A 25149-nucleotide genomic window follows, 5' to 3' on the forward strand; every position below is an offset into this window, starting at 1 on the left:
ATGAGTTGGACTGCAGAGTGAAGGAAAAGCAGCCAACAAGGGATCAGCATATGTGGGAACTCATTCAAGACTGTTGGAAAAGCATTCTAGGTGAAGCTGGTTGAGAGAATGCCAAGACTGTGCAAAGCTGTCATCAATGTAAAGGGTGGCTACTTTGAAGAATCTCAAATGTAAAAATATTTAAATTTGTTTAACTATTTTAGTTACTACATGATTCCATATGTGTTATTTCATAGTGTTGATGTCTTCACTATTATTCGACAATGTATAAAATAGATTGGTACTGTATACATATATTTTTTACAGTTTGGATGTAGGCATCCGGAAAAAACCCTTAGGCGGCCCGCCCAAGGATTTCAATGACAATGAGCTAAACAGAAGAGTAGAATACGAGGTGGGGTGATCGCTTGTTACCTGTTCCTCAATCTTCCACACAGCTACAGATCCATCACAGCTAGCAGAGGCCTGAGAAGAGAAAGGTTTGACAAATACTTTTTTCTTGTAAGAATAAAGCATTCTAGTCTATTCCCAATAACAGTATCTAGCTAATTAAATATCATGTCAAAATCTGTCAAATTAGTGGTGGTAAGGGTAACGTTGTAGATGATTCCTACCAGGAACTCATCCTTGGGGTCAAAGGTGACACTGAGGACGGGGGCACTGTGTCCCCGCAGGGTCTTCTGCTGACTGCTGTCGGACATCTCCACTACCTTCACCATGAAGTCACTGAGGGAGGAGCACGAACACACAAGGGATGTGATCAGAACAAAGGTAATAAAGAAAATCATTGTTTGGGCTAGGGGTATGTCAGATTTAATGATATATGAATGGATAATTTCATTAAAGCAAGAATTCTTGATTAGTCAGGAAAAATCTCATCTCTGGGGAGTGAGTGAATGAGTGAGTGTGGAAATAAAATGATTGAAGGAATGAATTAAGGAATGGATGAATAAATCATGCAAACAATAAATTGAGTTGTAAGTGCTCTGCTTCCAACTTTTACTTTGTATCAAACACATACAGTATTACATATCTAGATCAGTTAGATCTGCAGAAGGAAATAGACGCAAGAAACTAATTTCCTCAAATCAGTGGTGGATATCATACAGATGCCATATCTTAATTTGATCACCCTATTGCACAGCAGGAAATGCAAACTTGTAATGTACTCAAGACTTAAAAACACTTCTAAAGTATATCATTTTCACTTTAAAATTTCAGACTTGATTGATCATCCCCTACAAAAATGCCCATTAACGATATTCCACATAATAATTCAAATTTTCCTGCTGTAGCAAACTGGCTCAAATTAAGATCCTACATCTGTAACCCTCAACAGGCCTCAGATGCCTGTATTGATAAAGTCAATATTCAAACGGATATTAGCCACGTGAAAATGGCCTAATCAATCCAGAGATATGGGCAGAGTCTTCATTTCTGTGATACACCTGTTTAGAGAATCAATGCGTACAGCAAGCAGCTATTGACTTACAGTCTAGACTAATCAGAAAGGAATTGAAAGCTGTTTCGTGTCTATTTGGTAAAAAGTTGGGATCATTGGGATCCTTAGTATAACCATTAGTATAACCATCAAACCAGAAACACATTTTTATGACAAGGAAATAAACGTAGATATCTGCATTGCCGAACTGATTGTAAAGGAGGATAATGACATGCAGAATATAATTTATTCAGCTTCTAGCAATTTGCTCTGAGCTCTGCACATCGGGGTGGTAACACAGAAATTACATTATATTCTAGTCATTCTATTTCTATGGGTGTCCGTCTACAGTACCTGGATCCGGCAGCGACTCTGGAGCCGCTGCTGTTGTAGGTGACGTGGGTGGCGTTGGTGGTAAAGCGGGTGAGGATGCCATCTGGGTCACCCTCAGGGAACGTGTGGATTTGTACTGTGTTGTTGGAGGCTGCTGTGACCAGCTTCCCATTCTATATATTATGGGAAGAAAAGACAAAGTTAGATAACAACCATATAAGAATTTCATTGTACACTCACTGAATGCCATGAATATGACAAATAAACCTAGATTTGTAACGGAGAGAGGATATATCGAGCAATAGCACTGTTTGAATATTACCATACTGTATGTACAACTTGACTAAGTATGTAACCTTAGAAACAAGGTTCATGAAAATCAATAACTTGCTAACATCGGATAACATTCATATACCGGCCATCTCTGAAACTCACTTAGATAATTCCTTTGATTATAAAGCAGTAGCAATAGAAGGATATAACATCTACAGAAAAAACAGGAATGCCTATGGGGAGGTGTTGCTGTATACGTTCAGAGTCATATCCCTGTAAAGCTTAGAGAGGATTGTAGCGGTATTATTAGAGAGGGGTAAATATATATTTTTTTTTAAATTGGGGCGCCAGGCAGGTATTAACCCTGCCGAAATTGAAAAGAGTAGGCTAGATGGAGTACCACTACCAGACACACACATCAGCAAAAGAGACTGCCTAGAGTGTAGCCTGTTTGCCAGAGGAGAGAAAAGATAAGACACACGTCACAGCACAGGGGTAACCCCACCAACAATACCTCATACAATAATAATGGCAGAGCAATTGAATGGCAACTTCATAGAAACAATTGACAAGAAAGAACTAAGTCATCAACATTAGAGTATTTGCAATAATCTGTATTTACCTCCCAGTGTAAAGCACTGGAGTGATAGAGGGGAAATATATGAGAGCGAGGATCCCATCAGCTTTCTATAGACTAGGCCTACAACAGGAATATAGCCTACCAGGCTGGCATGAAAATGAACCACGGGAAAAGCGTCCTCAATTCGCAATTTTTTTTTTTTGTATCTTTATTTTAACAGGGAAAACAGACTGAGACCTGGATCTCTTTTACGGCTGTGCCCTGTGTAAACATGTTGACATGTACAGTTTTAGGCATACAGACAAGAACATTTCAAACATACAAAACAAAGACACAATTCAACAGAAACAATCACAGACAACATCATATTGATCCTCCATAACATTTTTGAAATGGGCAAGGGACACCAGAGTGTCTAACTTAAGTTGGATCTGCAGTTTGTTCCATAAATAAGGCGCAAAGGAACTAAAGGCAGTCCTACCCAACTCTGTGGAGACCGCAGGAGTCTCTAATTTAATCCACATCTGTGATCTGGTTTTAAAATGTGTATATCTAGTGGAAATTAAAGATGATATATATGGAGGTAGTTTTAAAAGAAGCGCTTTATAAATAAACAAGAGAGCATGTTGCTCTCGCCTCACAGATAGAGAGGCCCAACCCACATGTTGATATAGGATACAGTGATGAGTTTTGTAACTATCACCCGTGATAAACCTGAGTGCACAATGGTAAATAGCATCCAGTGGTTTTAATGTGTTTGCCGATGCATGCATATAGATAATATCACCATAATCTAAAACGGACATAAAAGTAGCCTGCACAATTTGTTTTCTATTTACGAAGGACAGACAAGCCCTGTTTCTGTAAAGGAACCCTATCTTGAATTTGAGCTTTTTTCCCAATTCAGTAACATGTTTTTTAAAAGAAAGCCTATCATCTAACCATACCCCTAAATATTTATATGCAGAGACCTGTTTGATTTGAGTACCATCCAAGCTAGTGATTACAAGTGTTTCTAACTGAGAGTTTAGACCTAGAAAAAAACATGACATTTGTTTTCTTAGCGTTTAAAACAAGTTTAAGCTGTAAAAGAGACCCCTGTAGTATCCTAAAATCAGACTCCAACTGCATTAAAGCTTGGTCCGCTGTTGGAGCAATAGAGTACATCACTGTGTCATCTGCATATAAATGGAATTTACAATATCTGACATCATCACCAATGTTGTTTATATAAAGTGAGAACAATAGTGGGCCAATTATTGAACCCTGAGGGACCCCTTTAAGTAACTGTAAGGAGTCAGACTTGACCCCGTCGACCATGACGGCCTGAGTTCTATCTTTAAGATAGTCATAAAACCATCGGCAGGCATCAGTGCCCACTCCTATAGATGACAGCTTACTCAAAAGGATAGCATGGTCTACAGTGTCAAAAGCTTTTGACAAATCTACAAACAACGCAGCACAGTGCTTTCTATCATCTAAGGCATTTGCAATATCATTTACAACAAGCATAGTGGCCGATGTGGTACTGTGTTTAGATCTAAAACCAGATTGATTGGTGCTAAGAATACTGTTAGCAGAAAGAAAAGACTGTAACTGTTTGTTGACTATAGATTCTAGGATCTTTGCCAGACAAGGTAGCCTAGAGATGGGTCGATAGTTATCCAAGTCACTACCGTCACCTCCCTTATGTAATAGTAGAACAAAAGCTGCTTTCCACACCTTAGGGATATTTCCTGTGCTTAATGGTAGATAAAAAATGTGTGTCACTGAACCAGCAATGATAGGTACAGCACACTTAAGTAACGGGTCTAAATTGTCAGCGCCTAAGGATTTCTTAGTATCAATGGCACACAGGGCAGCTAGAACCTCTGCTTCGGTTATTTTCTGGAAACTAAAAACAGGGTTACCATTTTTCAGAGTAACTGGCCAGTGCCACAATGGCCACTTTTCCTTTCAAATAAAAAAACAGCAGAGATGAAAGCATCACAAATATCATTTTTTTCACTTAGGATACAGTAATCTGAGGTAATTTGCTTAGGAAGAGAAACAGCAGAATTCCCCCGTTATAGCATTAAGGAAGTAATTTGATTTTGCCTTTTTGACAGCTGCAGTACATTTATTTCTCAATTGCCTAAAAAACAGCCAATCAGCTGGAGTACCTGTTTTCCTCGCCAAGGCCCAGGCCCGATTTTTTTGCAGGAAAAGACCTGACAATTCAGGAGAGAACCAAGAACTGGTTCGGTTTCTTACTCTGTGATTCTTAAGCGGGGCATGTTTATCAGACATAGAGGTAACAATAGAAGAGAAAAAAGCAAGGGCTAAAACCGGGTCCAGAAAGCAGCAAGTGGATAAAAACTCAGAGTGATATAAGTCAAGGGTAAAAAATTGCTGTGAGAAATGTTTATAATTTCTCTTAGAGATTATACAGGGATCAGAGTGTTTCAGCCTGGTATCTCTAATACAAGCAATAGGGCAGTGGTCACTGATATCATTTGCAAAAACCCCACTGGCTGTGTATTTATGGGGGGTATTTGTTAGAATAATGTCTAGTAGAGTAGATTTTACTGGGTTCTTAAAGTTGGGACGGGTTGGTTTAGTTATCAGCTGAGTTAGATTTAGCTCAGTACAAATGTCTTTTAATTTATCGGATACTGGTGAAAGCCAATCCAGGTTAAAATCTCCCAAAATCAGTAATTCAGAGTTTGCATAATTAGACAGTATATCAGATAATTTGCATAGAGTACAAGGAGGAGCTGAGGGGGGGGGCGATATACCCCTCCTAGAGTTAAACGAGCATTATTACCAAGTACCAACTAAAACTAGACATTCATATTGCTTTGGGACAGAGGTTGATATGGACACAAAAACATTTAAGCAGCATTTTACATAAATCGCGATACCACCACCTCTACCAACTCTATCAGCTCTATAAATATTGTACCCAATCAACTGAACATCTGAATCAGGCACAGAATCACACATATTTCAGTGCATAGATGACATATTTTCTTCCCATGCCACTGTTCTTAGACAGGTGCATGATAATGGTCCATTCTAAATCAAAACCAATTTCACCACATATTATTTAGTATATGTAAATTAAACATTAAATTAATAACAGTCTTATAGGTGACAGTATTAGCCTATCACTTGTGAATGATGCCCAGCTTGTGCAGTAAGGGAAGAAACAGTAAATGCCTTTTTTTCTTTGCAACTTCAAATCATAGTCGCACACCTCATGTAGCCTAGCCCATTTTGATAAGGTTTGTATCCCAACTGGTGGCCAAATAACATCTTACAACTGAGCACATTAATCCGCGTTATAACTGGTGTAGAGTCTAACTGGCATACATAGGCTACACGTGAGTTTCAAGTTTGAGGAAGACCATTTTCACTATAACAATGCACCTTTGTAATAAACCATTACATGCATAACTGCATTTGTAGTCACTTTTGAGAAGTGTTTTCCCGCTATTTGATAGCATTTGGAAAATGCGCACGTATAGCCTAATGCTGTGTGCGCATTGCTGCGCTTATAATGTGGAGAAATAGCCTAATAAACTCAGCAAAAAGAGAAACGTCCCTTTTTCAGGACAATCTTTCAAAGATATTTGGATTTTTACGAATTAACTTCACAGATCTTCATTGTAAAGGGTTTAAACACTGTTTCCCATGCTTGTTCAATGAACCATAAACAACTACCGTAATTTCCAGACTATTAAGCGCACCTGAATATAAGCCGCACGCACTGAATTTAAAAAATATATATTATTTTGAACATAAATAAGCCGCACATGTCTGTAAGCCGCAGGTGCCTACCGGTACATTGAAACAAATGAACTTTACACAGGCTTTAACGAAACACGGCTTGTAACAAAAATAAATAGGCTTTAACGAAACACGGCTTGTAACAACAACAAAAAAATTAGCAGTAAGCTTTAGTTGTCTTTTTGCACTGAGTCAATTCCTCACGCTGCTGTTTCCAACGTCTTATCATCGACTCATTAAGACCAAGCTCCCGTGCAGCAGCTGTTTTCCTTTTCCAACAGCCAGATCAATCGCCTTCAACTTGAAAGCTGCATCATATGCATTTCTCCGTGTCTTTGCCATGATGAGGGTGACAAAATGACTACCGTAATCAGAATGATGGGAAGTTTGAGAGGGCTCGATTTAATCTAAACAGTAAACAAAAAAGTTGTTTGACCTTAACCCGTTCGGCAATTTCATTGGTCTAATGAAAGCTTCATGCCGCCAAAAAACTGAGCACGTCACAGAATGTGTTTTTTTGGAGAGAAAAAATTTGAAAGCGGGAAAAATCCATATATTAGCCGCGTCATTGTTTAAGCCGCGGGGTTCAAAGCGTGGGAAAAAAGTTGCAGCTTATAGTCCGGAACTTACGGTAATAAACATGCACCTGTGGAACAGTCTTTAAGACACTAACAGCTTACAGATGGTAGGCAATTAAGGTCACAGTCATAAAAACTTAGGACACTAAAGATGCCTTTCTACTGACTCTGGAAAAACACCAAAAGAAATATGCCCAGGGTCCCTGCTCATCTGCGTGAATGTGACAGGCATGCTGCAAGGAGGCATGAGGACTGTAGATGTGGCCAGGGCAATAAATTGCAATGTCCATACTGTGAGACGCCTAAGACAGCGCAACAGTGAGACAGGACGGACAGCTGATCGTCCTCGCAGTGGCAGACCACGTGTAACAACACCTGCACAGGATCGGTACATCCGAACATCACACCTGCGGGACAGGTACAGGATGGCAACAACAACTGCCCAAGTTAAACCAGGAACGCGCAATAGGCTGAGAGAGGCTGGACTGAGGGCTTGTTGTAAGGCAGGTCCTCACCAGATATCACTGGCAACAACGTCGCCTATGGGCACAAACCCACCGTTGCTGGAACAGACAGGACTGGCAAAAAGTGCTCTTCACTGACGAGTTGCAGTTTTGTCTCACCAGGGGTGATGGTCGGATTCGCATTTATCGTCGAAGGAATGAGCGTTACACCGAGGCCTGTACTCTGGAGCGGGATCGATTTGGAGGTGGAGGGTCCGTTATTTTCTGGGGCGGTGTGTCACAGCATCATCGGACTGAGCTTGTTGTCATTGCAAGCAATCTCAATACTGTGCGATACAGGGAAGACATCCTCCTCCCTCATGTGTAACCCTTCCTGCAGGCTAATCCTGACATGACCCTCCAGCATAACAATACCACCAGCCATACTGCTCGTTCTGTGCGTGATTTCCTGCAAGACAGGAATGTCAGTGTTCTGCCATGACCAGCAAAGAGCCCGGATCTCAATCCCATTGAGCACGTCTGGGACCTGTTGAAATGCAGCTGGTGGCCACACCAGATACTGACACCAGATACAGTTACTTTGATTTTGACCCCCCCTTTGTTCAGGGACACATGATTCCATTTCTGTTAGTCACATGTCTGTGGAACTTGTTCAGTTTATGTCTCAGTTGTTGAATCTTATGTTCATACAAATATTTACACGTTAAGTTTGCTGAAAATAAACACAGTTGACAGTGAGAGGACGTTTCTCTTTTTGCTGAGTTTAGTTTATCAACATTAAGCTAAACATTCTGATATGTTGCATCATCAATAGAATTGGTAAACTTTTGTACTATAGCGGATAGTGCATTGACATAGGCTAGTGCTTTTACTGTTCATTAGGCCTACTCATCCTGTTGGCTGACAAAAAGTAGGCTAAATGTGGACAGTTCTGACATCTTTAATATGCGCCTCGGAATTTGATTAGAGGGATGCACACAGTTGCGTCCCGATGTGTCTCTCTTCATTCACTTGTAGCCTACTTCTTAACTGAAATGCCTTTGAGAAGGACCCGATCACGTGACGGGCATCGGCTACATCTAAGAGTGAGTGAGATGTGCTTCGGAGCACGGCAATTATAATTATTATATTCAGCAATAGGGCACAACGGCCACTTTGGCCGCAAAAGGCATGGATTTTTTAGGGGGCATTACGGCTACACAAGGGGGATGCCGCATGGAAATTTGAGGCCTGGTGAGAATATTATCAAGTGCTTGTCAAATTGTGAATGAGAGAGTGATGAAGTGTGTGCAACTTGAGGCTTTTTCAAAATCATTAGAGTCCCATCAGGCAGCCTTAGAATGTATAAAAAATCTAAAACATATAGCCCAAAGTTTGTATCACATGGCATAAATAACTCTAAATTAAGAATATAGGAGGACCAGTTTCTTTGTTAAAACGGTCAAAACAGAATATTTATGAAGCTGTGTTCAATTGTATTCTTCATACTATAAAATATTTTTCAAAACAATGCCACAGGGCCTCCCGAGTGGCGCAGCACCTCAAGCATCGCAGTGCTTGAGGCGTCACTACAGACCTGGGTTTGATCCCAGGCTGTGTCACAACCGGCCGTGACCGGGAGTCCCATAGGGCGGCGCACAATTGGCCTCGTGTCGTCCGGGTTAGGGGAGGGTTTGGCCAGGGAGGCTTTACTTGGCTCATTGCGCTCTAGTGACTCCTTGTGGCGGGCCAGGCGCCTGCAGGCTGACTTTGGTCGTCAGCTGGCTTCCAGGTTAAGCGGGCATTAAAGTGCGCGGTTTGGCGGGTCATGTTTTGGACGACGCATGACTCGACCTTCCCCTCTCCCGACACTCTTGGGGAGTTGCAGCAATGAGACAAGATCGTAATTGAAATTGGGAGAAAAAAGGGTTAAAATAAATAATAATGCCACAGAATTCTGAGCAAATCTTTTCTGCTAAATGAACTAGTGTAGCCCACAGCCATATGGCATAGCCATATCAGGGCCTACATAAGGACAACGCAGAGTATGCTTTTCTGTTCCTCTGAAATAGACTACATTTTCTTCATATCATGTTTCTTTAGACCTGTCGAAAATAAGTAATGGATTTATTGTGATGGGGTAGGCTATATTAAATGGATTTATTCGACTTTTAAAAATGTAGATGTTCCAAAGGACTGCATCAGTGGCTTGTAGGCTATGCGTGGAAGCCAGGAGATGCTAAACGTGCTTATGTTAATGTTAATTAACGTCAATTACCGTGAGACCGGCAGTTATTTGCTTGACAATCACTAGCTGACAAAATTTCATGACCGCAACAGCCCTAGCCATGATTGCATGGAACTCCCATCTCAAATTACTCAAGCAAACAGCAAAATTATCTTTAAAAAAACAGATAAAAAATCTCATGGAACAGCAGGGACATTGTTTGTATTATTTTTGTTGTATTGTTTGTGTATTGTTATATTTTACATTTCTGTGACTGTCCTTGTCTAAATGGTGTATAAGTGTGTTCTTACTCGTCATGTTGTGTGTTTCTTGTAGACCCCAGGAAGATAATAAAAATAAGAAGTGTTATAGAATTGACATCAACCACATTGGTAGACCTGCGATATGGCTGTAGAATCCTACGGGGTCTAAGAGTCTACAGCCATGTCTCTGGAGTACCTCATTGGCAACCACATTGAGTAGGCTTATTGCATATTTGCTGTGCAACACATTGGTTACTTTGTCAATGGCAGACTGGTATGAGACTCACCTTCAAGGCTAAAGAATAGGCCTTCTCCCCCACGTTGATGGACTTGGGATCGTCGTCATCCAGACTCTCCCATATTCTCACATCCCCATCACTTCCACAAGTGACTATATACCTGAGAGAATGTCAGGCAAGAATAATTTCAGCAACTACCTCTATACTTATATTACTACCTGGACAATATTTATTAGTGCTGAGAGATTAGTGCTTTTTGAGGTCTGTTCGATTATAAAAAAATAATGGTTTCGATTATTATTTTTGAAACATTAAATGCATGATGGGTTGAACGCTCCAACACAGCATAAAACAATAAATAAAAGTCCCATGATGGTAGTGACTGCCATTAGTGCGTATCACTTATAAATCAAAATCAATTCACATTACTTTAAACAAATATTTCAGTTGTGTATTTTACATTTCTTTTATGCCTATTTGATGACCAGGGCCTAACATTTACTTTTTGGTCAACCAGCCACTGTGGCAGGTACAAGTAGATGGAAAAAAATCTACCAGCCACTCAGATTTTTTACCAGCAAAATATTTTTTTTGCCTGATGACCATGCTTAATGTTTTAAAACAAAAAAATGTATAAGTAAGAAGTAATGTGGCATATTGCTTAATTTCATGTTTTGTGACAAGTCTTTTAACCCAAATATCAGATGAGACATGTTCAGCTGCTACTTTATGGGCGGGAGGTTACGCTGGTAGTGAATATGTTCCAGCTGTCGTGGCTGGTTCAGTTATACTTACTTTCCAGTGTCATCGAAGCAAACATCTGTGTGTCCCTCTGAGTGGCCGTAGCGCATTGGCTTTCTTTCACAGGGCATTGCTCTACTGAAATGATAGCATTGTCAGAGAATGTGGAAGTGGCATGACATGATCCCATTTATGTTGTACATACACATGAACTAGCTAACATACTTGAATTCTTCTTCTCGAATTCCACTTCACTAAACAGTATTGATGTGCTGTTTATTTTATTGCTGTCTACTGTTAGGCCTATGTCCACTGTCGTATAGCTTAGGTTATTGGCTGCCTTGGTACCCGTTTGATTCACTACTATTAGCTAGCTACCTACTATACGCAAGTGCAATCAAATTTCCAATTGTGGATCAATAACACAGTTACAGTATCGTTCATCTTATTTAATAACGAACATTGCATTTCACTATATATGACTTAGTCAAGTGATCTAGTTTGTTAACTACTTTTGCAGCCAGTCTCTTCGTGCAATTCACTTTCTTTGAAAATGTATTCTATTGTGTCATATGTACGAAGACGTTTGAACCACATAACTAGCTAGCGTTAGCTAACTGGGGCAGAATAACAGCTCAAAATAGCTAAGTAGCTAAAAAAAACACATGATAAAATCACGTAATCATTCAAAACGTTTGAAATCTTCTCTTTTAATATATCACGTTACAGGAGATTAGTGAAACAGGGATCATAAAACCAAACTTACTGTAGAATCCTCTTTATGTGACTGCAGAAAGTCCCGCGCAGTTGAAAACAAGGAACCAGAAGAGCTTCAGGGTTCCCGCCAGCGACGTCAAGCATTACCACTCCCTCGACTCCTCCTTTTCTCCTCCCATGTGCCCACAAAAGACGAGCCCCAGCAAAAATCCATCTACCTCACTTTGTCATGTAGTCAGGCAGTAGATATGCAGCTTTGTATGTTTTCAAATATAAATTATAAATGAATTTCAATCAAATCATCCATAATTTCATTCTACTCAAAACTAATTCAACCTCTCAATCTAACTTCCTGTATAGGCTAAGCTCCTTGCATTCATTTTCAAAGAGTTGTATATTTATTCACATCATTGTCAAGAGTTAAAATGATACAAAAAAGTATTGTATACACAGAAGACTGGGCAACGAAATTTGTATCAAACAACAATATGTGAGTACCACAGTACCACAGCACCTTAATTGGGGAGGACTGGCTCGTGGTAATGGCTGGAGCGGAATTGGTGGAACGGTATTAAATACATCAACCCCATGGTTTGACGCTATTCAATTGGCGCAGTTCCAGACATTATTATGAGCCATCCTCTCCTCAGCAGCCTCCACTGGTGAGTACCTGTCCTCTCTTTCCAAACCCATGTGGCCCAGACGATCTGATCTTGGTATACTTTCTATTGGCTGAGAGGTCTCGCTAGAGTAATTTCATAAGCACAACAGGAAATAGGCTGCTGCAGACAGCTGTGTCTAAATATTACTGCAATGAAATCCAATAGTCTCCAATAAAGCCTGTGTGTGTGTGTGAGTATGTGTGTGGGTGTCTGTGTGTGTGTAACCTGTGCAACGTGTGTGCTCATGTTGACTGATTACTGCAAATGAGCCTAAACCAAAGACATACAATCCCATCACAGAATCGTCTGTGATTTAATGAATTCTGTATATAATAAGATACCTTATACAGTGTTACAATGTTAAGCTCTGGATGGGGTCTGACTGCAATGATAACTGGATAATCTGAGACACATTCATATTTCATTTCTGTGGTATGGGCAGATCAATAAAAGTATGGCTCCTGCCTCTGTCCATTGAGAAACCATATTTATTTTCTTCATTATCTAGACACATTGTCTGTGTCACGATTCTCCACACTTCACCCAAAGTGTGCACTTGCACACTTCCCGTCACAGGTTTAAAAGCAATGTATTGGTGTTATCATTGCCGGGGGGGAGCTTTTGCCATTGTTAAATCCATGATGGGAATTGTGCTTATGGATAAGGGAGGAGAATAGGGATGCTGCCCATGACTGAATTTAAATGTGTCTTTCCATGATTTTCTATTGGTAGATGGTTAAAACATTTTAAAAAGTAGACACTGAATATCCCTTTGAGCATGGTGACGTTATTAATTACACTTTAGATGGTGTACCAATACACCCAGTCACTACAAATATACAGGCGTCCTTCCTAACTCAGTTGCTGAAGAGGAAGGAAAATGCTCAGGTTTAAAAGCATGGATTGGTGTTATCATTGCCCGGGAGGGAGCTTCCACCATTGTTAAATCCATGATGGGAATTGTGCTTATGGATAAGGAAGGAGAATAGGGACGCTGCCCCTGACTGAATTTCAATGTGTCTTTCCATGATTTCTCGCATCCTATCTCCTCACCCCTTTTTCAACCATATTGGGTCCCTCCCCTCGCACTTTCTTCTCCAATGCGCTTTGAGAAGGTAGTGAGGATCAATCTAAACGCTAAATGGCAAAAATTAAGAGTGTGTAAAATAAATTACTTGTAAATTAACAAATGACTTCAAAATCTGAATTAGTCTTGCATAGAGAGGAAGAAAGTGCCTTCTATTTCTTATCTCTCCCACTCTTTGGAAAGCAATAACATTCAAAGGTGCTCTTTGCAGAGAGCATTTTGAATTGTTTTCCCACATTTGAAAGGCAAATATTACCATACTATTAAGTTATTTTACAGATCAGCGGTAAGGGCATGGTTAAGTGTAATGTGAGCAGTGCTTTTCTACTAGAGCAAGGATATTTGCTTTGTTGATGCGATAACAGGTTCTCTATTAGAAAACAAAGATAGTCAGTCGAATATAAGATATATATTTCTTGACCATCTGTTCTGCATAGAAAATAATGTCACAGAAAAGAGGTATGACAATGGAGCATTTATTGGTTGTATTTGGAGGTAGCCTATAGTATCCATGTAGGGAAATTGGAATGAATGTTATTAAAGGTTGTTTGAGTGGTTGAGAATTTGAGCATTTTGTGGAAACAATATTAAGAAGACCATAATTCAATATATCAGAATAATGAGGTATCTGGCCTCTCTAGAAAGTGCTAATATGAAACAGTATCCATTTTACAGTGCCTTCAGAAAGTATTCACACCCCTTGACTTTTTCCACATTTTATTGTGTTACAGCCTGAATTTGAAATGGGTTATATTGAGACTTTGTGCCACTGATCGACACACAATACCCCATAATGTCGAAGTGGAATTATGTATTTAAGAAATGAAAAGCTCAAATGTCTTGAGTCAATGGATATTGATATATATTGATATATATTGGATATATATTCAACCCTTTTGTTATGGCAAGCTTAAATAAGTTCGGGAGTAAAAAGTCACATAATAAGTTGCATGGATTCTTTGTGCAATAATAGTGTTTAACATGATTTTTTAATGACTACCTAATTATTATTATTTTTATTTATTTTTAAACCTTTGTTTAACTAGGCAAGTCAGTTAAGGACAAATTCTTATTTACATTGACGGCCTAACAAAAGGCAAAATAAAATTTAAAAAATAACATATAACTATAGGACAAAACACACATCGCGACAAGAGAGACAACACAACACTACATAAAGAGAGACCTAAGACAACAACATAGCAAGGCAGCAACACATGACAACACAGCATGGTAGCAACACAACGTGACAACAACATGGTAGCAACACAACATGACAGCAGCACAAAACATGGTACAAACATTATTGGACATTATCTCTGTACCCTACACATGAAATGATCTGTACAGTCCCTCAGTCGAGTAGCGAATTTCACACACAGATTCAACCACAAAGACCAGGGAGGTTTTCCAATGCCTCGCAAAGAAGGGCACCTATTGGTAGATGGATCTGGCACTTTTTTTTCAAATTTCGCCTAAAATGACATACCCAAATCTAACTGCCTGTAGCTCAGGACCTGAAGCAAGGATATGCATATTCTTGATACCATTTGAAAGGAAACACTTTGAAGTTTGTGGAAATGTGAAATGAATGTAGGAGAATATAACACATTAGATATAGTAAAAGATAATACAAAGAAGAAAACATGCTTTTTTTGGAGCGTCATCTTTGAAATGCAAGAGGAAGGCCATAATGTAGTATTCCAGCCCGAGCACAATTTAGATTTTTGCCACTAGATAGCAGGAGTGTATGTGCAAAGTGTTAGACTGATCCAATGAACCATTGCATATCTGTTAAAAATATTGTATCAAGACTGCCCAAATGTGCCTTAATGGTTTATTAATACATTTTCATATTCATAATTGGGCACTCTCCTCAAACAATAGCATGATATTCTTTCACTGTAATAGCTACTGTAAACTGGACAGTGCAGTTAGATTAACAAGAATTTAAGCTTTCTGCCCATTTCAGATATGTCTATGTCCTGGGATTTTTTCATGTTACTTACAACCTCATGGTAATCACATTAGCCTACGTTAGCTTAACCGTCCTGTTGGGGGGACACCAATCCTGTTTAAAAAGCAGACATTGAATATCGCTTTGAGCATGGTGAAGTTATTAATTACACATTGGATGGTGTATCAATACACCATCCAAAGATATAGGCGTCCTTTCTAACTCAGTTGCTGGAGAGAAAGTAAACCGCTCAGGGATTTCACCATGAGGCCAATGGTGACTTTAAAACAGTTACAGAGTTGAATGGCTGTGGTAGGAGATAACTGAGGATAGATCAACAACATTGAAGTTACTCCACAATACTAACATAAATGACAGCTTGAAAAGAAGGAAGCCTGTACAGAATAAAAAATATTCCAAAACATGTATCCTGTTTGCAATAAGGCACTAAAGTAAAACAACAAAACATTCTGCAAAGAAATACACTTTTTGTCCTGAATACAAAGCATTACGTTTGGAGCAAATCTAACACAAAACATCACTATGTACCAGTCTTCATATTTCAAGAAGGGTGGTGGCTGCATCATGTTAAGGGTATGCTTGTCATCGGCAAGGACTAGGGGAGTTTTTTAGGATAAAAATACATTTAAGGGCCTCCCGAGTGGCGCAGTGGTCTAAGGCACTGCATCACAGTGCTAGCTGTGCCACTAGAGATTCTGGGTTCGAGTCCAGGCTCTGTCGCAGCCAGCCGCAACCGGGAGACCCATGGGGCAGCGCACAATTGACCCAGCGTCGTCCAGGTTAGGGGAGGGTTTGGCCTGCAGGGATGTCATTGTCCCATCACGCACTAGCGACTCCTGTGGTGGCCCGGGCACAGTGCACGCTGAACAGGTCGCCAGGTGTACGGAGTTTCCTCCGACCCATTGGTGCGGCTGTTTTCCGGGTTAAGTGGGCATTGTGTCAAGAAGCAGTGCGGCTTGGTTGGGTTGTGTTTCGGAGGACGCACGGCTCTCGGCCTTCGCCTCTCCCGAGTCCGTGCAGGAGTTGAAGCGATGAGACAAGACAGTCACTACAATTGGATACTACGAAATTGGGGTGAAAAAAATGTCATTAAAAAATGTATTAATGTTTAGTGTTTTGTTGTGTAGTGGCTAGAGGAAATCCTGGTTCAGTCTGCTTTCCAACAGACACTGGGAGACAAATTCAACTTTCAGCAGGACAATAACCTAAAACACAAGGCTATACACTGGAGTTGCTTCTGAGTGGCCTGAAAATCTATGGCAAGACTTGAAAATGTCTGTCTAGCAATGGATCAACAACCTACTTGACAGAGCTTGAAGAAGGTTTTAAAGGTTAATTGATAAATATTGTACAATCAAGGTGTTCAAAGCTCTTAGAGACTTACCCAGAAAGACTCACAGCTGTAATCGCTGCCAAAGGTTATTCTAACATATATTGACTCAGAGGGTGAATACTTATCTAATCAAGATATAGTGTTTTATTTTCCATTAATAAAAAATATATATACACTACCGTTCAAAGGTTTGGGGTCACTTAGAGATGTCCTTGTTTTCCTTGAAAACATACATGAAATGAATTGTGTCCTTCAAACTTTGCTTTCGTCAAAGAATCCTCCATTTTCAGCAATTACAGCCTTGCAGACCTTTGGCATTCTAGTTGTCAATTTGTTGAGGTAATCTGAAGAGATTTCACCCCATGCTTCCTGAAGCATCTCCCACAAATTGGATTGGCTTGATGGGCACTTCTTACGTACCATACGGTCAAGCTGCTCCCACAACAGCTCAATAGGGTTGAGATCCGGTGACTGTGCTGGCCACTCCATTATAGACAGAATACCAGCTGACTGCTTCTTCCCCTAAATAGTTCTTGCATAGTTTGGAGCTGTGCTTTGGGTTATTGTCCTGTTGTAGGAGGAAATTGGCTCCAATTAAGAGCCGTCCACAGGGTATGGCAGGGAGTTGCAAAATGGAGTGATAGCTCTCCTTCTTCAAGTACACATCTCCCACTTTACCACCACCAAAGCACCCCCAGACCATCACATTGCCTCCACCATGCTTGACAGATGGCGTCAAGCACTCCTCCAGCATCTTTTCATTTTTTCTGCTTCTCACAAATGTTCTTCTTTGTGATCCAAACACCTCAAACTTAGATTTGTCTGTCCATAACACTTTTTTTCCAGTCTTCCTCTGTCCAGTGTCTGTAATCTTTTGCCAATCTTAATCTTTTATTTTTATTGGCCAGTCTGAGATATGGCTTTTTCATTGCAACTCTTCTTTGAAGGCCAACATCCTGGAGTCGCCTCTTCACTGTTGACGTCGAGACTGGTGTTTTGCTGGTACTACTTAATGAAGCTGCCAGTTGAAGAATAGTCTTCATTTCTCAGAACAAGAATAGACTGACGAGTTTCAGAAGAAAGTTATTTGTTTCTAGCCAGTTTGAGCCTGTAATCGAACCCACAAATGCTGATGCTCCAGAAACTCAACTAGTCTAAAGGCCATTTTTATTGCTTCTTTAATCAGAACTACAGTTTTCAGCTGTGCTAACATAATTGCAAAAGGGTTTTCTAAGGATCAATTAGCCTTTTAAAATGATAAACTTGGATTAGCAAACACAACGTGCCATTGGAACACAGGAGTGATGGTTGCTGATAATGGGCCTCTCTATGCCTATGCAGATATTCCATTAAAAATCAGCTGTTTCCAGCTACAATAGTCATTTACAACAATAACAGTGTCTACACTGTATTTCTGATCAATTTGATGTTATTTAAATGGACAAAAAATTTGCTTTTCTTTCAAAAACAAGAACATTTCTAAGTGACTCCAAACTTTTGAACGGTAATATATATAATTTCTCTTCCACTTTGACATTACAGATTATTTTGGGTAGATCGTTGACAAATACATTTGAATTAAATCCATTTTAATTCCACTTTGTAACACAACAAAATGCAGAAAAAGTCAAGGGGTATGAATACTTTCTGAAGGCACTGTATGTACTTTGCTGGGACTGAAAAAAAACATGAAATGTTGTGTCTACCAAGACAAACCCACTTGTGATGCATCTGTAAACATACCATGAGTGTGAATAGTGCATTTATATTGCCATCTTGTGGCCTCAGATAAGACTGCAGCCCTCTGCATCCTCTAGTTACGAGACTGAACATCCGAAAAAGTTCTGTATAAAAACAAGGACTATGTGTTGGACGGCCATGTAACCACTTTTAAACTGTCCTCACATATTGCATTAAATGTGTAAATGTACATACTAAAAGTGTTTCTGAGTGTTATCGCTCATTTAGTTACTGTAAGAAGGCAATAGGGGAGGCAATGATTATTGTATTGGGACGTTACATTTGTCCAGATGAGATCGTTTTTAAACCAGATGCGCACTTCCTCATAGCTTCTGTAATACTGCAATCATTCACTGTGACATTCATTCAAATCATCTAAATCTCCCTCCCCCACTGGGCACACACTGGTTGAATCAATGTTGTTTCCATGTCATTTCAACTAAATTATGTTGAACCAATGTAGAATTGCCATAAAATTGACATCTGTGCCCAGTGGGTATCTTTCTCTCTCACTCTCCCTCTCTCTCTTTTCCCCTAAACTACAGTATCATACAGAATCCTTTATTGGTCCCTGTTTCCAGTTTGTTCAGCCAAAACTTTGACAGCTCATAACGGGCACATCATTCAAGTCTCTTGTGTGTCCGATCAAACTTTCCCACAAGGAAATAAAAAAGTCTACAAAGCACCCATCTTGCAGTCAGGCTCTTCACAAGTCTCTGAAAACTGATAAACCATGGTCAATATGGAAGAGTAGTAACCCATGGAACAATAATGATAGTCAGTAATTATAATTGTTCTATACTGCACAAGCCCCATTGCACTTGTAGTGGTACTGGCTAAGATAGTCCCTGAGCTGATAGGGCAGTGGAAGGATCTCAATGCCCTGGTATGTAGTGCAGCTACAAATCACGGCGCGGCACAGGTGCTGCAGGGTGAAGGGGAAAGTCCGGGGCAGGGGGAGAGCAAGGAGGGGCTCGAAGAAAAGGCATGTGGCCGGGTCGCTGTAGTGCCGGAGCAGGCCCGTGACACTCGGGTCCCGGTACATGCACGGGTCGCGTCCGTCGAAGCTGAAGCGCTTGCCGTTCTGCTCAATGCGTGCATGGAGGGAGCGGCTGTAGCGGCGGAAGCTGACTGAGAAGAGGAATTCGTCCTGGGCCGAGTCGCGCAGGAGGAAGGTGCCCTCTGGCTGGCCCTCCAGGAGCTCCTCGGCTTCGAAGCGGTCAAGCACGCCCCAGTAACACGGGCTGTTGTTGATCTGGAGGAGGTCCGGGACAAGGATGTAGTCGGTATGGCTGTCACCATGGGCTGCTCCACCTTGTGGACAGGACGGGTCCCAGTCCTCAAGGCTCAGGGGCCTACTTGAGCAGATGCCCTCCCAGGAAAGAGGCATCGAAGGCGGAGATGTGGAAGGGAATTGTTCTGTGCTGGCAGCCCGGGAAGCCTGAGCAGCTTGGGCAGTCTCTAGACCCACGATGGTGCTGGGGTGGGTGGCGTGCTTCTTGATGAGGTGCCAGCAGTGGGCCAGCTCCGACTTGGGTGAGAAGGGACACTTGTCCTGCATGAGCTCCGAGACGTGGATCTTGCGCTTGGACCAGAGGAGCACAGAGAAAGCCCCCCTGGAGGCCCCTGTTGGGTGGCCGTGGTGGTGATGGTGGTGGTGGCCGTTGCGGAGAGGGAAACACTGACCCACCGCATCCTGGAACTTCTGCCGGAGGGAGCGTCGAGAAAGGGCTTTTCGACAGGGGACGTCCGTGTCGATTTCCCCCAAGACGGTGCAGCTACACTTCCTCTCTCGCTGTCTCCACGGACACGAGGTGGAACGCACCCCCTGCTCATCCATCGGCCCCTCCCCCTCCGGACCCCAAAGGCCAGGGTTGTTCCGGGAACTCCGGGAGCGTTTCTTGCTACTCCACACGTAGCTGTCTGCACTCCAGCTGCGGATGCCACATTTGGAACGGGTGTCTGAACTCTGGGATTTCTTTTCAGACATGGTCCTCCCTCCTCTTCATACAGCTCTGTGCTACATCAATGGACAGAGATAAACAAGTAAATATTTGGATTAAGTAACAATCACAGATAAATCAATGGGATTGTTATCAACAAAAGCTTTGAAATAAAATTTCAAATAGTACGAGTAGATGGCATATCATGTTAGTTTAGATAGGCAAAGCTCAGATTCCACACAGGTAGGCTAATACTAATAGGCTAATACTAGGCTCCCACTAGGCACAGATGTAATTTAATCGTCTAGTTTTGATTTAATTTTGGTTGAGTTGTCAACTAATGTGAATTCAACACGAAATCAACTAAATATGTCACCTTTTCATTGGATTTAGGTTAAAAGTTGGGTTAAAAGAAAACTAAATTCCCTTACGTTGATGACTTTTTGCAAATCAGTTTTCCATGTTGATTCAACATCATCAAATATAACTTTTTTGTTTAAATGACATGGAAACAAAGTTGATTGATTCAGTGGGCTAATACTGTTATAGTGTATTTCCATTGAGAACTTAGCCCAGTGTTTTACCCAAAAAGCTCAGACTTCTCTGTTTCCATCTACACAGGTCCAGAACCTGTGTCTCACTGGGCGATGGCTCCGGATGACCTGCTCTAACTTGGGACCAAGCTCAGGCCACTGGTACTTTTCAGCTTTCATTTACATAGCAATGGCTAACTGTGAACATGGGTTAACAACCTCCATTGTTATCACCTTATCACAAAGAATTGTCCTAATGATGCAGAGGTTGTTAAAACCTTGGATCGGACCCTTTTTTCCATTTTCGCCTAAAATTACATAACCAAATCTAACTGCCTGTAGCTCAGGACCTGAAGCAAGGATATGCATATTCAAGATACCATTTCAAAGGAATCACTTTGAAGTTTGTGGAAATTTGAAATTAATGTAGGAGAATATAACACATTAGATCTAGTGAAAGATAATACAAAGGAAAAAAACATAAAAAAAAAAATAAAAAAAAAAATCATAATCTTTGAAATACAAGAGCAAGGCCATTATATCACTTCGGAGTCTAAGCGCAATTTAGATTTTGGCCACTAGATGGCAGCAGTGTGTGTACAACGTTTTAGACTGATCCAATGAACCATTGCATTACTGTTCAAAATGTTGATACATTTTCAAGTAAATAACTATAGAGAACATACACAATATGTATGGTAATAAAACATTTAAGTTTACACACTCCCAGGAATGTCATAAATGATGGAAAATGTGCTTCCCTACAGAAAAGACACTAACCTTTACACATCTAGATGGGGGGGCAGACACAGCAGGGGTTAAAACTGTAGAACCCAGTTACAACATTTGAATATAAAAATAGATTTTTATCAAACAAAACTATGCTACATTTTATCTCTGGGACCCCCAGGATGACAAATCAGAGCAAGATTACTGAATGTAAGTACATTATTTACCTTCAGAGGTGAATGTATCAAACCAGTTGACACGATAACTGGGATGGCGGGTAGCCTAGTGGTTAGAGTGTTGGGTTAGTAACCAAAAGGTTGCTAGATTGAATCCCCAAGCCAACAAGGTAAAAATCTGTCATTCTGACCCTGAACAAGGCAGTTAACCCACTGTTCCTAGGCCGTCATTGTAAAGAATAATTTGTTCTTAACTGTGGCTCAGTTGGTAGAGCATGGTGTTTGCAATGCCAGGGTTGTGGGTTCGATTCCCACGGGGGGCCAGTACAACAAAAAAAATATGCATGAAATGTATGCATTCACTACTGTAAGTCACTCTGGATAAGAGTGTCTGCTAAATGACTAAAATGTAATGTAAACTGACTTGCCTAGTTAAATAAAAATATACATTTTTTGTTGTTGTGCACTCTCCTCAAACAATAGCATGGTATTTTTCCACTGTAATACTGTAAATTGGAAAGTCCAGTTAGATTAACAAGAATTTAAGCTTTCTGCCCATATAAGACATGTCTATGTCCAGGGAAACATTCTTGTTACAACATCATGCTAATCACATTAGCGCACGTTAGCTCAACCATCCCGTAGAGGTTAAATCTGCTCTTCACAAGTCCTCAGTGTCAGCCCTAGCTATATGGAAATACAGTTCCAAAAAAACAACACTAAAGCGTTCATTAACATAATCACTGGTGAGTCATGACAAACTGGTCCTGTAGCCTAATGGAGAAACCTGTTAGTGTACTGTGTTATTTTTTAAATCGATTTTATCACCAATTGTGGACTTCCTTTATAGTAGGCTAACCTCTGACAAGGAGAGTTCCAGTAAAAAGCCCATATCACTGGTTTATGACAAATGACAACAGAAATCAATGAATCATCTTTATAAACTACTTATACACATGATATCATAATTTATTAACCACTTAATTATATAAAGCCTGTTGTACAGGTCCTATTTATAATGTACAAATGTGTTTAATGTTAGAAATATATGCACAAATTGTATCATGATTTACCAACAGCCATCTTAAATCCTGGTTTATAAACAGTTTATAAGAAGAGCAGACCCTCAAATAAACCTACTATTGGTATTGTTATAGACTGCTTGCCTTTTCACTAAAACATGTCCTGGCATGTAGGAGGACTGGACAAAGGCAGTGTAATTTCAGAGGCAAGACAATTCATGACATTTGAGAGTGCCCCACAGAATGATATCCAACCAATTATATAAAAGTACACTTACTATACAGTTCTACAATGTTTAAATATGCATCCGTAGATACCAAAGTATTTTTTTCTGAAAAGAGATATAGACACAAAACAGTAGCTTAATTAAAACCTAATTTAATATATTTTTAAAGAACATTCAATAGCGAGTAGCCTACACTTTTTTTTATTTCCTAATCTTCTAAATCGTTTAACTGTTGATTACGTTTGTCTAGAGACTGTCTTACCTTTCAAAATCGTTTTAGAGAGTCAACATAAATGTTTCCAAATTATATTATAATCTCTCCATTTGAGACGAGGAACGAGCGTTCGGTCCTCTGTCCAGACCCCATCTCCAGTGTGTAGACTAGTTCCGTGCTCTTTATAGACAAATCCTCTTGGGATTTGATCGTTTCCTCATTTGTTGGAGATGGATGTGTGAGTGAGAATGCTGCATCCTTTCCTCAGTAGCCTCGCAGGCATGTAATGGCTACAGCGCAAATCATAAAGTCTCACAACCAAAAGACTAGGCCTATTGTTTTATTAAAACTATTATGATAGACGTACAGTATATTTCATACCCAACACCTCGGATTATATATTTTTTGGATATAATTTTGCCTAGAATTGTATTCATCAAGCCTATTTATTTCAGCAAACAGAGCCTGTGTGCACAGTGGCGACCTGTCATTCAGGGCAGGTAGGGCAGAGCAAAAAATAATAATAAAATAATAATAATAATATATATATATATATATATATATATATATATATATAAATACAATTGGGGGGGCTTGCATGTTTTTTGGCATTAATATGTGTCAGTTTTCAAACAATGTAAAAAAACTATATATAATTGAGTTAATAAAATCGCATACAACCAGCTCCAAAATGCAGGTGTTTCAGCCTAGCTCAGTGCTTTCTGTGGTGGTAGGGCGGGCCAGCAGAAAAAAGGAGCATTTCTCCGTGATTGGCTCAGTATTCTGTCACTCATGGGGACATTGCGCAATTGCCTAGCTTCTGTCCTTAAGTACTGTAAGGCTAGACATCCAAGAAGGTGCAAGGTCATTGGCCACAGAAATGAAGTTAAATCACCTTATATGTACAGTAGCTTTGATTGGACTGATCATGGCAACGTCTTACTTCCACAATCTTAGCTAGCAATCATCATCGTGAATCAAGACTGGATCTCTGGCAGTCTCTGTGGGGGTACCACAGGGTTCAATTCTCGGGCTGACTGTTTTCTCTGTATATATCAATGATGTCGCTCTTGCTGCGGGCGATTCCCTGATCCACCTCTACGCAGACGACACCATTCTGTATACTTCTGGCCCTTCCTTGGACACTGTGCTAACTAACCTCCAAACGAGCTTCAATGCCATACAACACTCTTTCCGTGGCCTCCAACTGCTCTTAAACGCTAGTAAAACCAAATGCATGCTTTTCAACCGTTCGCTGCCCGCACCCGCCCAACTAGCATCCCCACCCTGGACGGTTCTGACCTAGAATATGTGGACAACTATAAATACATAGGTGTCTGGCTAGACTGTAAACTCTCCTTCCAGACTCATATTAAACATCTCCATTACAAAATCAAATCTAGAATCGGCTTTCTATTTCGCAACAAAGCCTCTTTCACTCACGCCGCCAAACTTACCCTAGTAAAACTGACTATCCTCCCGATCCTCGACCTCGGCAATGTCATCTACAAAATAGCTTCCAATACTCTACTCAGCAAACTGGATGCAGTCTATCACAGTGCCATCCATTTTGTTACCAAATCACCTTATACCATCTACCACTGCGACCTGTATGCTCTAGTCGGCTGGCCCTCGCTACATATTCGTCGCCAGACCCACTGGCTCCAGGTCATCTATAAGTCTATGCTAGGTAAAGCTCCGCCTTATCTCAGTTCACTGGTCACGATAACAACACCCACCCGTAGCACACGTTCCAGCAGGTATATCTCACTGATCATCCCCAAAGCCAACACCTCATTTGGCCGCCTTTCCTTCCAGTTCTCTGCTGCCAGTGACTGGAACGAATTGCAAAATACTTTTATTTCCCTCACTAACTTTAAACATCAGCTATATGAGCAG

The 25149-nt window shown here is 40.6% G+C and overlaps 2 protein-coding genes across 2 annotated transcripts in view; both read right to left on the minus strand.

The window, feature by feature from the left end:
* Positions 1-11763, minus strand: part of wdhd1 (WD repeat and HMG-box DNA binding protein 1) — a 60127-nt gene extending 48364 nt beyond the window's left edge. The window contains 6 exon segments of the mRNA XM_014195991.3: positions 415-465; positions 615-726; positions 1796-1947; positions 10197-10308; positions 10944-11024; positions 11656-11763. Of these exon segments, the coding sequence (XP_014051466.3) occupies positions 415-465; positions 615-726; positions 1796-1947; positions 10197-10308; positions 10944-11024; positions 11656-11750 (603 nt within the window). The 5' untranslated portion in view covers positions 11751-11763.
* Positions 11764-15178: 3415 nt separating this feature from the next.
* socs4 (suppressor of cytokine signaling 4) lies at positions 15179-20604 on the minus strand. The gene has a single exon (XM_082974893.1). The coding sequence runs from the start codon at positions 20394-20396 to the stop codon at positions 19203-19205; it is 1194 nt and encodes a 397-aa protein (XP_082831019.1). The 5' UTR covers positions 20397-20604; the 3' UTR covers positions 15179-19202.
* Between the last annotated feature and the right edge of the window lie 4545 nt (positions 20605-25149).

The sequence above is a fragment of the Salmo salar genome, chromosome 01 (genome assembly GCF_965601325.2).
Source record: "Salmo salar chromosome 01, fSalSal1, whole genome shotgun sequence".
Lineage (NCBI taxonomy): Eukaryota > Metazoa > Chordata > Actinopteri > Salmoniformes > Salmonidae > Salmo > Salmo salar.